This window comes from Falco punctatus (assembly GCF_963210335.1).
Source record: "Falco punctatus genome assembly, chromosome: 1".
NCBI classification, from domain to species: Eukaryota; Metazoa; Chordata; class Aves; order Falconiformes; family Falconidae; genus Falco; species Falco punctatus.
In genome coordinates, this window is record NC_137580.1 from 9,150,841 (window position 1) to 9,165,988 (window position 15,148).

Genomic DNA, 15,148 nt, shown 5'->3' on the forward strand with positions numbered 1-15,148 from the left:
CCATTTTCTGGAGTCCTACCAGTGGAATATATATTTTTTAAAAAATAAAAATAATAAAAAAAAGGCTAACAGCAGAAAGATTGCTTGAAACTTTAGGAGTAATTTTTGAGATTACTGTGTTGTGCTGGTTTAAATTTCAGAAATGCCTCTTGTCCTATAAATTTAAATCCTATGACAAAAGTAATTTAGCCACTTATGGACGTGAGTCTCTTTGGAAAGCAATGAGATGTTTGCAGTTAAAATTTTCAAAGGCACTAAAGTTATTTATTTTTGATGAGCAAGTGCTATTTATTATGAATACATGCTATTCTTAAACATACAAACCTCCTTATTGTGACAGTCAGGAGCTGGAGAATTGAATTGTGAAGAAATTGTGCCTTGTCTTGGGTCTACGCGCAGCAAAGTCTTTTCCCCTCTGCTCGCCTCTGTCTGAGGAACTCCTCGGTCTACACAGCAGAGGAAATTACTCTTGTTTCTGGCTCTTTTGCTGTGTTCAGTAACTCTGATTTTCCACTGTCATTTCCACTGCTTTAATTTTTGAGGACCTCCCTCCCTTTTCTTTTTCCTTGACCGAAGGAGAAAAACAGGGAAAGCCAATTAAAGAATGCAACGAATAGCCAGGAGGAGAAGGAACCACATCTATTTATTGTGTCTGGAGAAGCGCGCCGTAGGGATCGGCATTGCTATGTATCTGGCCAGCCTGTAAACGCTCTGTTCGTACACTAACCACCGAGAATTCACAGTTCCATGCTAGCATTAGGATGACAGCTGCTGGGAAGGAGCTGTCAATATATTTAATTTGGTTTAGAAAAAGAATATGGTGAAGTCAGAAGAGTGAAAAATGATGTATTTGGTACCTTCTTGTCAGTCAGGAGATAGGAGATACAGACAATTAGAACACCATGTTTAACTTCAATACGTAATACATTGTTGGAAGAACAAAGTATGAGGAAAGTAATCAATGTGGATTCGCTGAAAATCCAAACACTTCTAAGTTAATTTAATTTCTTTCTTTGATAGGATAGGTCTTTGTTGGTTGAAGAAAATATCGCGGACATGAGGAAGCAAACCTTCAGAACTTGCTTCCCAAATTCTACCTGAAAACTATGTGCATGTATGAGTTGCAAGAGTGAATTTGCATTTCTTGCATACGCATGAATCTATTTCGTTATGTGTAAATGATGTTATTTTACATGACATTTTCACAGGTTATCAGGAGTAATGTGGATTAGAAAGAAACAAAAAATGGATGCAGAGTAGATTCACCAAAGAAGTTTCGGGAATGACAGACTCCTGTTTTAGCAAGTGACCTGAGTCTTCTGACTTTATCTTTTCACCTCCAGCATCATGGCTGCATTCAGCACTGGAAAAGGATTCATTAAGAAACTGCTTGAATGCAACCTTTCTTTATTCATAAGGAATTTTATAGATGCTGATATTGTGGATTCATCTTATGTCAGAGTAAAATCCTGTCACTTTGTGACTTTTTTAGTTTCCTATTTCTGCTTTAATTTGATGTCCATCTATTCTCAGTTGGAATTGAGATGACAGTTGAATGTAGCTGCACACAGCTCTGGGTGCATTGATAGGAATTGAGATCTCAAAAAGTTCTTGCTTACAAATGGGATGTAGTAGTAACTTTTTTTCTGCTCTACTTGAGATAAAGTGCTGTGTGCTTTGTACTTGCAATATTCATTATGTCCAATATGGCTATACTGCTTCTAATTAATTAAACAGGATCCTTCCCAGCACTGGAATGTTATGGTCTGTACTCCTACACTCTGGCATGCTGTTAGCCTGTGTCAGCTAGCTGTCTTCCCTAACAAACATGGTGCCAGTGTCAGAACACAGGCCAGGGATCATTTCTGAAAGCAGATTGAATATGATCACACTATGTGGCCCCCATATATTGCTCAATACGGCTGAGAAATTTTAATAATGTGGATATAAATCATTCCATTCTGGTAGACTTAAGTGATGAAGAATGGTCCCGGGCAAACCGTTCATGGGTAGAAACTGAGCCTGTATGCCTTTCTGAATAAGAGAAGTTTTGAAAGGATTGTGAGAAGTTTGTGTGATATACTTAAGTGTGTTATCTTGGTAAACTGGGAAGGACTCTGAAATCTCAGTATGTACTGCTCATGAAAAACAAAGTTGAGCCCTGTGCTTTAGATGTGAAAAATAAAACTTTCACAGAAAGAAAGGGGACATACCTGCCAGACCCTGATGCCACCTAACCCCTGCTAGGAGAGAGGGGTGGTGGAAAAAACATCACGGCAAAGATAAATTGGATAGGAATACACTGTGTGATGCTGAGGTAATACTGTAATGCATGTTACCTCGTGTAAGAACAAGTAAATTTAATTATTTCAGGCCAAATCCAGCACGATTAATTTAGGCACGTCTGAAGGCCACCAAATGATGACTTAGACGTGTCTGCTTCTCCCATGAATCTATAGGGAACTTAGGCATTTAAGAGCAATTTAAGAGGAATGTTTCATATTCCTCCTCGTCTCCCCAGGGCACTGAAAATTTTAAAGTCACATTGTAGCCAGCCTTTAGTGTATACTGCATTGGTTAACTCTCAAACTGACATGTTCATTTTCAGGCTTGTCAGCTTAAAGAGATGAATATTGTAGATTTCAGAGAAGTGCAATAAAATGGTGAATTTTGGGGAAAAAAAAAACAACAAACCCAAAACTGCATGAAGGAAGAAGGAATGAAGATTGAGGAGGAGAAAACATGGTTGCATACAAATATACAAGCAATCTTTAAAAAAAAAAAATAAATTGTAATACTGGTATTACAAAGGAGACTACCAGAATTATTAGTTTACAGAGAACTGGGAAAAATGTGAATTTGCTACTAGAACACGTATGCAATTAGAAGAAGTTGTTGATGGAGAAATTGAAAATATTCTTAGTGAATATGCTCTGTGCTAAGTTTGACATACATCAGGAATAATTTAGGAGTTATTTAATAGGTCTTAATACAGTACATAATTATAAGAACTCTTGCAAAATTAAATATTCCATGATTCTCTTAATATAATGGTGATGTCATGTATTATCTTTAGTGTTTTCAGGTAGATAATAACAGTTATAATAGTACAGGAAGATGAAAATGCTTTCTTCTGCTCACCATATCTTGTGGGAAAACTGTCTGTGGTATTTTTATGGTACATTATAGAATATAGTTTGGCACTTTCTGTGCTGAATTGTAGTAACTAAAAAGCATTGTTTCTGTAGTAAATAATGGCAACCAGAGATAAATCAAATCTGACATGTACTATGCCACTGGGCAGTTGCTGGCAGGGGAAAAAAAAAAAAAGAAAAAATCAGCATTTAGAACAGTAAATCAAATACACATAAAAGTATCTTATGTGCCACAGAACATTGATGACAAAATCCAGGACTTGATTCAAAAGAAAATCCTTTTTAATCGTATGTTTAATGTAAAGCACATGTTGATTAAGGTCAGTGCTTAAACTTAAGCCTATGCTTGAGGATAGTCCTAGACAGAGAGAAATTTTTTCTGGTGCTTACATGAACTGGGACTTGGATACTTATTCATAAGAACCGAAAGGCTTTTTTTTTTTTTTTTTTTTTCTCTCTCTCTTTCAGAGGATCAGCTAAGTCCAGGTAGAATATAAATCTCAGAGCACTCAGTGGCACCAGAGAAATATTATTTCAGTGACTGTCATGATGTGTCAACATTTGTATCAAGTATCCCATTTGCCATGTGAAAATATTTACTAAGACATGTTCCAAACCTAAAAAACATCTTTAAGTATGTATTTTCCAATCTTGAAATGAAGGTAATAGAAGTGACAATATATGTCAGTCAGAGATTTGATCAATAAACTTTTTTCAAAAAAGACTGATAATCTGTTGAAGTTGTTGATACAGAATTCAACACTTTTGTGTTTGAATTTGAAAACTGGAGTTTCATACCTAAGTGCAAAAAAACGCTTTCCTCCTTTTCACGGAGTAAGTAAAACTATTTGTCACATTCACTAGATTATGGTCAGTGCAGCACCCACCACAAAACTGTCAAATTTTGGCTTGGCTGGGAATCACTGCTTCTTGAACGAACTTAAATGAATATAGACATGAAAATGTATGCACTTAATATAAGACAAAAGGAAAGGACAATACATGTGGTTACATTATTTTACACAAAAGACAGCTTTTTAGCATAATCGTCTTTGTTCCAGAAGTAAAGTTGTATTCTTAGAGGAAGGAAAGATTTTAATGGTCTGTGGTGTTTATTTATTTAGCTAAAAGCAAGCCTGTTTCCAGAAAAGATTCAGTTCGACAATTACAAACTTCTGCATTTTGGCCTACTTTATTTATTCACAGCCTGGAGACCTAATGCTCCCAGGTTGGGGTTTTTTTTTGTTTGTTTCACATGAAATCTGGGTAATTGTACCCATCAGTCCAAATGCTGTTAGTTTATCTTAGAAACAATGTTTATATTTCAGGTTTTGCAGATCCCAGAAAGAACATTTCAGTCATACTGAATTCCATGGCTTTATTAGGGACAATTTCTGCCTTGGTGCAACTTACATGTTCATGTGCAGAAGTTTCTTCTGCCTTCCGTATCTTGTCACATGCCAGAAATGGCCAGGCAGAATGTGGTCTCGTTCTTACCCAACTCTCTTGGTGGTCTTCAGGAGTCTTCAGACATATACATAAGCACATAGACAGCGGCTGCCGGAGCCAACTGACTCAGTGACGTTAGGAGACAGTTGGCCTTTTTTAATTTATTTTTAAGTACAAGAGTAAGTATGTTCCATCTTCCTTTTTTCAACTATTTGGTATAATGCAGAGTTAACAAAACCACATTAATTGTGTAAAATGTAACATGGGCATCTGGAGTGCAAGCTATTTTGTCCGTGTGTGCTCTACAGAGTACATAGATATGACGCACAAAATCTCTTAACTAAAGCCTTGAGAGAAGAGGAAAAATGTTCCCCTGAAATTACTTTGTGAGGAAAAGATATACGAGAAAATATTATTTTTATATTTGTGTACCCAAGTTTATCGGACTGGATAAGACAATCTCTTTTTATGATATAGTTAATGGAATTTTCATAAAGTATTATTAGCAATGCTTTGAAAAGCTTAAGTAATAGCTCATTAAAAAAAAAAAAAAAAAGACTTTATGGATTGAAAAAGATACTGAATTGACACATGCAATGACCGGAATACTTTTTTATTCACAGAACATGGGTGGCAGCAGAGTAATCCCCATCCTACATCCCCCAGCCCCAGCCCCAGCCGTGTGTCTCACCCTTTACCTGGATGCACCACTACAAAGGGTGAGGCAGCTATGGTAGTTTACTCTGCATTACCGTTCACTTGTTGACCTCTTTCCAAAAATATAGTTGCTGATAACTGAACTAGAGCTTGAGGTTAGCTGAAACAGCCTTTCTTTCATACAGTTCTTTCATACAGAATGCCTTCCACCACCGCTTAAGTCCTGGTCTCTATTCATTGCGCCAAGTTAAAACAAGAATGCTGAATTTGCAGTCTGTTGATTGCCACTAGAATTATCCATTCCCGGCTCTGTCAAAACTAATGGGACTTAGTGAAGGGCGATATTTCATCTGCTACAGTCAACATATAGACTGTAAAGCAAACCATAAAAATATAAAGAGAATTAAAGTTAATAATGCAAATTTAAAACCAACATTGCCATCATGTACATGAGGTAATTAACTCCTTTTTAAATTATTGTTCACTACAAGTGAAAGGCTTTCACCAAAAAGCCTGAATAGCTGGGCTATTTCTGGGTGTAACGCAGGAGATCACAGCCTCCTGTAATCTCTGCATTAGTTGCACTGTTGCGTGGGGACCACCTGACCCGCATAAATGTAGCGTGGTGGGGCACATGCTTTTTACAGGGGACCCGCAAGAAAAAAAGTAATGCATTGAGCGCTTGCATAGAAGCCTGTATCTGAAAGCCCATACGAAGACAAATATTACTTGGATATAGTGATAATTTACAGAATTTGGATCTGAAATAAGAAGATGACGGTTTACAACCTGGCTTTTTCCCCTGTTCTCCTGTTGCATAGCTTGCTTTGATTTAAAAGAGAAGGTTTTAGGTTCAAGCATCTTCTTTCTCCTAAGTGAAGGGAGATTGGCAATATTTCTGTAAGAGCAGCAGCATGCCTGGCATGTGATGTTCTTTGGAGGTTTTATTATCCCGGGGTTCATTTGGATCTTTAGACCATTGGCACTTGGGGGAACTATGCAGTCATTCTGTTTTAACAGATACAGTGCTGTGGGAATTTATGGTGCTCTTAAATATAGTGTGAATAATATATAGTTAAATATAGAGTGAAAAACAGAGTGAAAAGTGACAATAGTTATAAAAGGCATAGGATGTGTTTTCTTTTCCTGCTTTGGTTGCCAGCTGTGGAGGGAAGCAACAGGCCTTCTCTCTGTCCTAGTCAGATTAGCTAGCAATACTAAGCAGGAGAAAATGTTGTTTCAGAGAGTCTGAAGGTCTTCCAAGTGCAGGCAATCCCTCCTAGGGTTTGCCAAAAGAGGAAATGTATATGACTATGTTCATGGCTGTAAAATAGTAGTCTGACATCAAGTTTGGATGCAATAGGATGATTCACAACAGGGTGAAAGGAAGATTTATTAGACAGACTAGGGCTTTGCAGTATGTACTGTTATTTCTGATTCATAAGCTAGGAATAATCATTGCATATTTTATTTTCTATTTTCTCCTTCTCATATTAGTGTTTTTCATTTCTTTTTCTATTCATCTACCACCGATGTCTTTGCATTTCTTCTCTCAGTCTACACAGAATTAGCTAACTGTGAATGGGAGGCTTAGTTATGTGTACCGAGGAACAAATGAATTTTAATGTATTTTTTTCTGGGTTTTATTTCCAGTTTTTATTGCAATTCCATATTACTTTTATTCATTAAGCGCTCTTACTGTAACACTCAAAATCTTTGTTAAGGTCTTTGAGGAAGGATCAATAGTCAGTACAGCATGAATCATGTACCCTAAGAATTTCAAGTGGAATACTTGTGATTCTTTAATCATCTTGTTCACCTCAAATACTATTAGAATATATGTACAAATAGTATAATTACATTAACAGAATTGTGAAATGGCTTATTAAAACCCTCTGTCTAGTACCCATACTCACACAGACTTGAAGCTTCCCTATGCACTAGTTTGAGAGTTCGGAATGGGAGATAAAATAGGGATGAAAGAGAGAGCTGTGATCTCAGAGGAGATATTAGGCACCAGAAATTATGGTGTTCTTGTTCCAGCTCTTACACTGACTCTGATACTTCCATTTCTATAGCACTTGCCATCTCTGGATCTCAAAGTGGATTATAAAGAATAGTGATTTAAACCTTCCTGCACCTCTAGGAGATAGGTAAGCAATATTATTCCCATTTTACAGATGGAGAAATTGTGATACAGAGAGGCTCAGTGTTTCTTACTAAAGTTTATTTAATAATGAACACACATGCATGCACACACACAGAGCCAGAAGCAGATGTCAGAACTTTCATTGCTCTCTGTTTTAAGCTAAGTCCATCCTCCTTTCCATTTAACCTCTCTGATTTATATTCCCCATCTGTAAAAAGACGGAAGCTGGTATAGACATGGAGAGATTTGCTAGCACATAAATTTCTGTGCAAATACATGGAAAAAAAAACCCACGGAGGACAAAAGTTGCCTTTGAAATCCAATGCATTTTATGTGTTGGCAGAGGATATTTTAGGATTTGGGACAAGGATTTTTGTAGGTGGAGAGACTTGCAGGTGTTCTACACCCTAATGTGTAATATTTAGTTACTGCTGTAAAATAGCACAATTGTTTTGTAACATAAGCATATTAACTGAAATTAAAAAATTAAAAAGCACACTAATTTGCATGGCAAAAGACTGGTCACAGCCCTTAAGTGAATGTCTATAATATCTGAAAGAATATTGTAAACAGGTTTTGCTGTGCACCTCCAGCGCCACACGACCACCCCAATGCACTGTGTCAGACAGGAGCAGGACAGCAGTGCTGCATGAAAGCAGCAGTTGCCCCGGCTGTGTATCTGTATATTTTTCTCCCATGAAAATCCTACCATGTCTGTACTACAGCATGAGCTCCTCAGTGGCAGACAGCAATCCAGACTACTGTACCTACATATTTACAAGAGAACTGAAATTATTAGTGAACTTTTGGAAAAAAATTTCAAAGGTCAAATACAAGTCTTGTTACTGTTATTAGTGTTATTACTATTATTAAAATGATTGTTTCTCATAGTATTTCATAAGATATTTTAAAAGATGTCTAGAAACTTAATTGGTGTGATCCTGTACTGCATCAAAACATCATGAAGATTCTTATCTCATTAATCTTAACTACAGTGTTAAAAAAAATCTTGCAGAAGCTTTTAAAAATCCTTTCTAATTCTGCTGCTAATTTGCTACAGAATTGAAACATCCAAACCCTAATATATTTGATGTTTTAATTTTTATGTTAGTAACACATCTGGCAATTGTCTATATGTTGAACAGATAGGTTCAATAGACAAAGATAAATGTTTTTCACATATTTCCACGTACATCCTATGGCATAGGCAGGCTAGAATAGACGTACATACAACACCCATGTTAACATTTTCCTGTAAGTAATCTAACTTCCCTGTGATACAGTAGATACATATCATATGTTTACTAGTGAATATATATAGTGAATAAGTATGGCTATTGTATATATTTATGTTAAATGGAACGGAGACTGGATGTGTTTGTGTGTCAGCATGCAAGCATTAACATGTATATGTGCATAGCTTGACTCAAAGATTTATTTTAAAGTTAGGATTCCTCTTTTTTTCTAGTTGTAACACTTTATGCACAGAAATATACTGAATTTCAGGTAGGGATTTAGTTGATTTGGAGCTAAGGTAAAACCTGATTTTATCATTACAAGCTTTTCTAAACAGTGAAGATTTTCCAAACAATAATGCTGTTGATGATAATAATAGTAATAGTACTAATGATAATAATAATAATGATAATAATACTTCAGCAAGTGAGTTAGTTCTTTGTCTCAACTTCATGTGTGACTGAGGTCAGAATTTAACCTAGGGTCTTCCTGAATGCTAGTACAAATAATTTGTTACCTTTGCTCCCAATTACAGTTAAAATAGCCAGTGTCTTGAGGTAATAGAGCTACCACAGCTGGTGGATTAGAATGTGGGTTTGCTAATGCACTGACCTTCTTCATCTGTGTAACACAAGTTAATTTCCAGCCTGACAGTAAATGCTGAAATTTGAATTGTAGCACTAATGCACCATTTTTTCGTCTCTGTCGGACTACACTAAAGGGTCATTTGGTGATGAGGATAATGGTTTACTTTGAAAGAGAGGGAAAACCGGGTTCTGAATCTTTGGGGGATTCTAGATCTTGCCTCAAATAACAAACTGAACTAGGGAAAAATAGGCTTGGAAGCTCCGGTAATATTGAACCTTCAAGTCTGACTGTTTGCCTTGTTCTTATACTGATGCAGTGTAGGCACACTGGAATACTTGCCATGACAGTGTTAGACAGAATAATAAAACAGCATGTGAAGTTTGGTTTTCGGGCTATCAAGCCTCAAAAAGACTTTTCTCTGAAAGGTGAATCAGTGTTAAACTATTTGCTACAGTGGGAATTTTAAGCGACAGTTTGTGACAAGTTTTGATTGTTTCTCTACATTCTATGAAATACTAAACCCGAGAACTGTTGGAGACTTGATTTTTATTTTTTTTAATTGCCTCTCAGAAGTGTCTTTCTTTCTTTCTTTCCTGCAGCACGGAAAAGGATATGCTAGTCACTTCTACAGGACTTACCCGAAGCAGCATGATTTGCACAAAAGTCGACCAACAAAAAGCATCAACTTTCAACTTCATTATCTTGGCCATCCAGTTCTGTGTAACTGAAGGATTTGTGTGCTGTTGGAGACATCATGGCCAACAATAGGACCTAATTGCTCTCAGCAGGCCTGAGAAATGAGTTGAAATGTGTAGAACTGTAGAAACTTCAGAGGCAACTGATCTTGCCTCTCTGATCAGTGTGTGCCTGTTTACAGCACTATATATCTTTCTCTCTCCAAAATGTCACTGAGCCCTTTAGATGTTTATATTCACCACAAGAAGCCAATCGTACAGATAAAAGAAATGTGCATTATAAATGCAATATCACTGTTTTAAACTTGACTGTTTTATATTATTTTTGTGTGATCAAGTGTTCCCCAAACTATTCCAACTTTACAAGAGAGATTGTGATCATGTTCTTTTCACCTGTGGGTCATAAAAATGTTGTTAATCTGATGACCCACAAAATTATCAAAGACATTCTGTAGTTTATACACCGTGTTGCAAAGTGTTTACTGTACTATTTCAAAGCTTCTAAATAAATATAAAATATATATATATTATATTATATATAATTTTCCGGAAAATGTGGTACAACTTAGTTGATTTTTAAATGGATTCATACAGTCTACACCATACACTAAAGTGAGAAGGTAATTCAGGGTTCCTAAGCTATCCTTGCTGAAAACAAAAATATAATAAACCTTTAATAGTACTTCCCCAATATTCATATTTTGGTCAATCCTGTTTTTCTTGTTTAAAAAAAAAAAAAGCTGTAAGCAACAACATTTTGTCTAAAAGTTGTAATGAATTTTCAATGCCAAAGATGCAGCTGTCAATATTACCAGAATGAGCGCTATGTACTGTCAGAGGTATACATCACTCTCCATTATTTTGATTATATTTCTATGGTTTTTAATTTGGAATCACAAAATCTTTTATAAGGCTCTATAAACTCACCTGTATATGTTGTTAAAAAGAACACTGGGTGTCTGTACATTTTGCAATGTAAGATATAATGTAAGTGAAGTTAAGTATTTTAAGAAAATCATCCCAAACTCATAAGTATGCATACATACATACGTATGTACACACACACAAACACCCACACATCTCTTTTTGACATAGTTTTGTGAAACTATACAAATATGTTGCCTAAAAATATTTCTCTTGTGGCTAGGAATAGTTGTTGATAGAATTCAAATTACAAAGGCAAAGTATATGCTAAAGTATTGACTCTTTAATCACAAAGGAGATTTGAAATTAGGAACATGGCACATTCTCAGCTGACCCCTCTCCCACTGGAGTTAAAATAGGGTTGGCCACCATCTTTGCTGGGAAAAGGATCAAGCATCAAGCCCTTGCATATAATCTTTATGTTCTGTAATAATTCTGTGGCCCAAAACGGTATCTTAGAGCGTTTCTTTTCTATGAAATATTGAAAAAGGTAAAATTTCAAAGGTAAAGTTTAAAATTACTTTCATGTCCATGGAGTTTAAGTACCATTTACTAAATGTAAAAATCTAGTAAATTTTTTTCTTTTTTTTTTCCTTTTTGTATTGTGTTTTTTTTCCCCCACTGTATCTTAATATGTCAAACATTGAAAACAAATGAGAGAACACTGTGTTACCAACCAATGTCTAGCCAAATTTGAACAAATTCCTAGCAATTATTCAATATTAAGTAAGACAAGAGAAAACTTCTTACTGATTGCAGTGGAATTTGGATCATGCTGTTATGTAGAAATTCTGACATCCGCACAAATGCTGCCACAGGATGTATGTGTGAGAAGCTGAATTTAGCCACTGCTATGTCATAATAGAGTTTGGGTTTCTTCCTTTTGCTTTGTTTGTTTGTTTACGATGACAGTTTCTATTAGATAGAAATATATAAATCATCTGTATGGAAACCATCCTGCTATGGATCGAAAAAAGACTCCTGATCAGTTTGTGAGAGATCTTTGTACAAACAGCTACTGGACTAAGCCCCAATGTTGTTAATTTAATACTCCGAAGAAAAAAATATGCTTGTTAAACACTTTTAATGTGTATGTCTAACACATATGTGTAACTACAAAATATTTTGTGGGATCTTTTTTAAAACTTATATATTATACAAAACACACACAAAAAAAGCACCAACAATAGCTATTGATTTGAGCAAACACAACAGTGAAATGTTTCTCTAGCTGTAGGTAGCGGGACCTTTAGTAACCTACAGGCTCTGTTAATTTTATGAAGAAAAGCAATGAAATTTGTGACAAATTTCATTTAAAGGAGTTTGTTAACGTCTTGTTTCTGCTTTTAAAGCAAGAAAGTCCTTGCTCTTCTTAGAACTGGGTTTTCTTTATTTTTAAGTATCTCTTTAATATTAGACATATACTGTAAACCTTTAAGGTTGTTTTCAGTCTTTGGGAGGAAAAGGAAATGTTTTGCCATGGACAATTGAAGTGTTTTTATTTAATGAAACTGCCTTCACATTTTGCATGCCATTTTGTCTGAAAAACTCAACCATATCATACCCTGTCACTCATTGCTGTAACAGAACTCTTTCCATGAACAGTGTATGTAATGCATATACCGATTTATTTTCTTCTTCTTTTTTTTTAATGTTAGGTAACGTAGACATTGGACCATATATGCACAGAAATCCTTCTGAATTTATTGGGAGACCCCCAGAGGAAATCATGATAGGATGCAGAACTGTTGAGGAAAAGGAAGTTTTTAAGTATTGCAGTCTGGGCTCCCAAGATATTTAGAGACGTACCTTTTGCCCATTTCCCTAGCTCACTGTGAATTTTAGTATGATAACATTTGATGATACAAGCTTTAGGACACATCGAAACCCAGTACATAGCTGCTGTGTCCCAAGAGAAGTGCTGAGAAGCACATTGGGCAGTACAGAGTCTCATTTCTCCTATTTCTTTGTGTTAATGGGGAAGATACTTGCTGCATCCAGCCAGCTCCCATTGAAATTGACTTGTTCAGCATCTCCCCTGTACTTCATCATGCCACTAGGTGCCTATCTGCAGTGATAGGTATGTAAATGCCTTTAAACATCAGCTTTTGTATTCGCCTCTGCCTTTAAGCATAGGCCGTGCAAATGTATAAGGACTCTGGTTTACATATTGGACACAAAAGTAAACTGAAAAGTAGTCAGAAAAAGTTTAGATATTAAGGGGGAATATCTACATCCATAAGCTGGGATAAGAAAGGTTATGAAATCTCCTTCATTAAACGTTTTCAAAAACAGTTCAAAAAATAGCTGTCAGGGATGATACAAGTGTACTTAAACCTGCCTCAGAGAAAAAGCATGGACTAGCCTCTCAGTCCTGCTGTTCTCTGATGTTCCTCGTAGGGCACGCTAAGCTTTGGCGGATGTGTTCTGTACACAGTTGTAGGGATAAGAGTATTGTATCCTTCAATTAGGTATCAGAAGCAATATTCAATGTTTTAATTTACATTTTATGAGCATAAGAGAACAAGCTGTCTATGTCTTTGGAGTAAATTAGAGTTCTAATACAGAAGACAGCATCTTATAAAGGATAACGAAGTGGAATCAGATCTGTAAATCCTTACCCCCCCCCCAATTCCTGATTTAGAAATGTAGCAATGGATTTCTAAGCAGCTTGCCTATTCACTTTCTTCAGAATCAGACTTTAGTTTCTTTCAGATGGATTCTTCCAAAACTTAGAAATACTAGAACATTTCACTACTTGAAATAAAATGCCAGTTATTTAATGCAAGTTCTTACTAAGCTGCCTATTGAAAGAAAGAAAAAAAGAAGAGGTATTTCCATTAATATATTCTCAGCTGATTTGAACAAGGTGTAGTAATTTTTCATCAGTATTGTTGCAAATTTAAGTGGAATGACAATGCACAGATAAATACAATTTGTGAAGATTATGCTTCCTCCATTATAGTCACTATATATGTGTGTGGGGAGATATGTGTGTGTGTATATAATTATAGTTCAAAACCTGGTAAGTTGTCACTGGATTTTTTCTTACAGGAGTATGCTCCTATCAGTAAATGCAAACAGAAGGATAGAAATACATTTATGATACTACAAAGTTAGACTTGTTCCTTAGTGTAGAATGGAGGATTGCATTCAAGGTTTGAATTCAGCCCCTTCTTCATGCATTATACCCACAACCAAGCAGACATTTTGTTATTTGACTTTCAAAATTCTACCTGCCCATAGTAGACTTCTTTTTTTTTTTTTCTTTTTTTTTTTTTAGTACTATCATTCCTCAGGGTAAAGGGTGGATACATAGATAGTCTTCCTAGGCTGATAAATTGTCATTGCAATTTTGCAAGGCTGTTAAATATTTGTATGTCTTATATGGAGAAAGCTGATCATATCCTGCCATTGTTCCATGTTCAAGTCTTGAGTTTCATGGCATTGGGACTTTTGAATTAAAATCTATACAAAGGCATAGGGGCCAAAATAAGTATATCTGAGATACATTTACTTATTGCAATTTGATTGCAAAACATTGGCATCAGATGTCTCTAAAGAACTGAAAGTTGTTTATTCAATTTGCAGTAATGTAAAAGACAGCCAGCAAGATTTTATTATTATCTTATACTATGAGAAATTCTGAAACTGTGAGTTAAATCCATTGCACTGATCCCTACAGTCAGAGCTCAAATTCTTCTTGAAGAGCTCCTTCATTTTATTTTGTCTCTAATCTGCTAATCTGTCTTGGTATGAAATGGATACATATATATAAACAAATACACACATCCATTAAAATCCATTGACAAGCATCTGTGTTTTTGTAGATATCCTCATATGTAAGAAACGAGCAAGAACTAATGTGGACAGCTTTCTTGAATTGAAATTGTTTTTGAATTTGAATTTGTTAATAAAGTTCATGATATTGACAGACATCAGGAAAAATGAAATCTATGTGGGTGTAGTTCTCCAGAAGGCAAATGTTTCATTTAGGAAGCATCCTGTCAAAAAATGTATAAATGTGAGTGCTGGAAATCTTGCTGAGTCAAGATGAAACATACTGTGCTAAAGCTTTCTTGTTCGCTGTGTCAGCACTTGATTAAAGTGTCCTCTGGATGTTAACCACTTTAGTCAATCAGAAGATATAAAAAATGGCAGACAGGATTCAGGTAACATTTACCATTCTTACTGAAGAGAACCGAAGGCAACAGGTGAATATATACTGAAGTATTTATGTATATTATACCATATGGAAAATTCAGTTAAGCCAAATGATTAATGAAACAGTTTGC

At 35.6% G+C, this 15,148-nt stretch overlaps 1 protein-coding gene across 6 annotated transcripts in view; it reads left to right on the forward strand.

Moving 5' to 3' along the window:
- The window catches only part of PCDH10 (protocadherin 10), a 40,794-nt gene extending 26,005 nt beyond the window's left edge, over positions 1 to 14,789 (forward strand). Inside the window, exons 5-7 of one of the 6 annotated variants that reach the window (XM_080387752.1) lie at positions 5,228 to 5,323; positions 7,340 to 7,414; positions 9,834 to 14,789. In XM_080387752.1, the coding sequence (XP_080243878.1) occupies positions 5,228 to 5,323; positions 7,340 to 7,374 (131 nt within the window). In that variant the 3' untranslated portion in view covers positions 7,375 to 7,414; positions 9,834 to 14,789. The other 5 variants (XM_080387753.1, XM_080387754.1, XM_080387755.1 and 2 more) reach the window with 5 other exon arrangements.
- Positions 14,790 to 15,148: the final 359 nt, after the last annotated feature.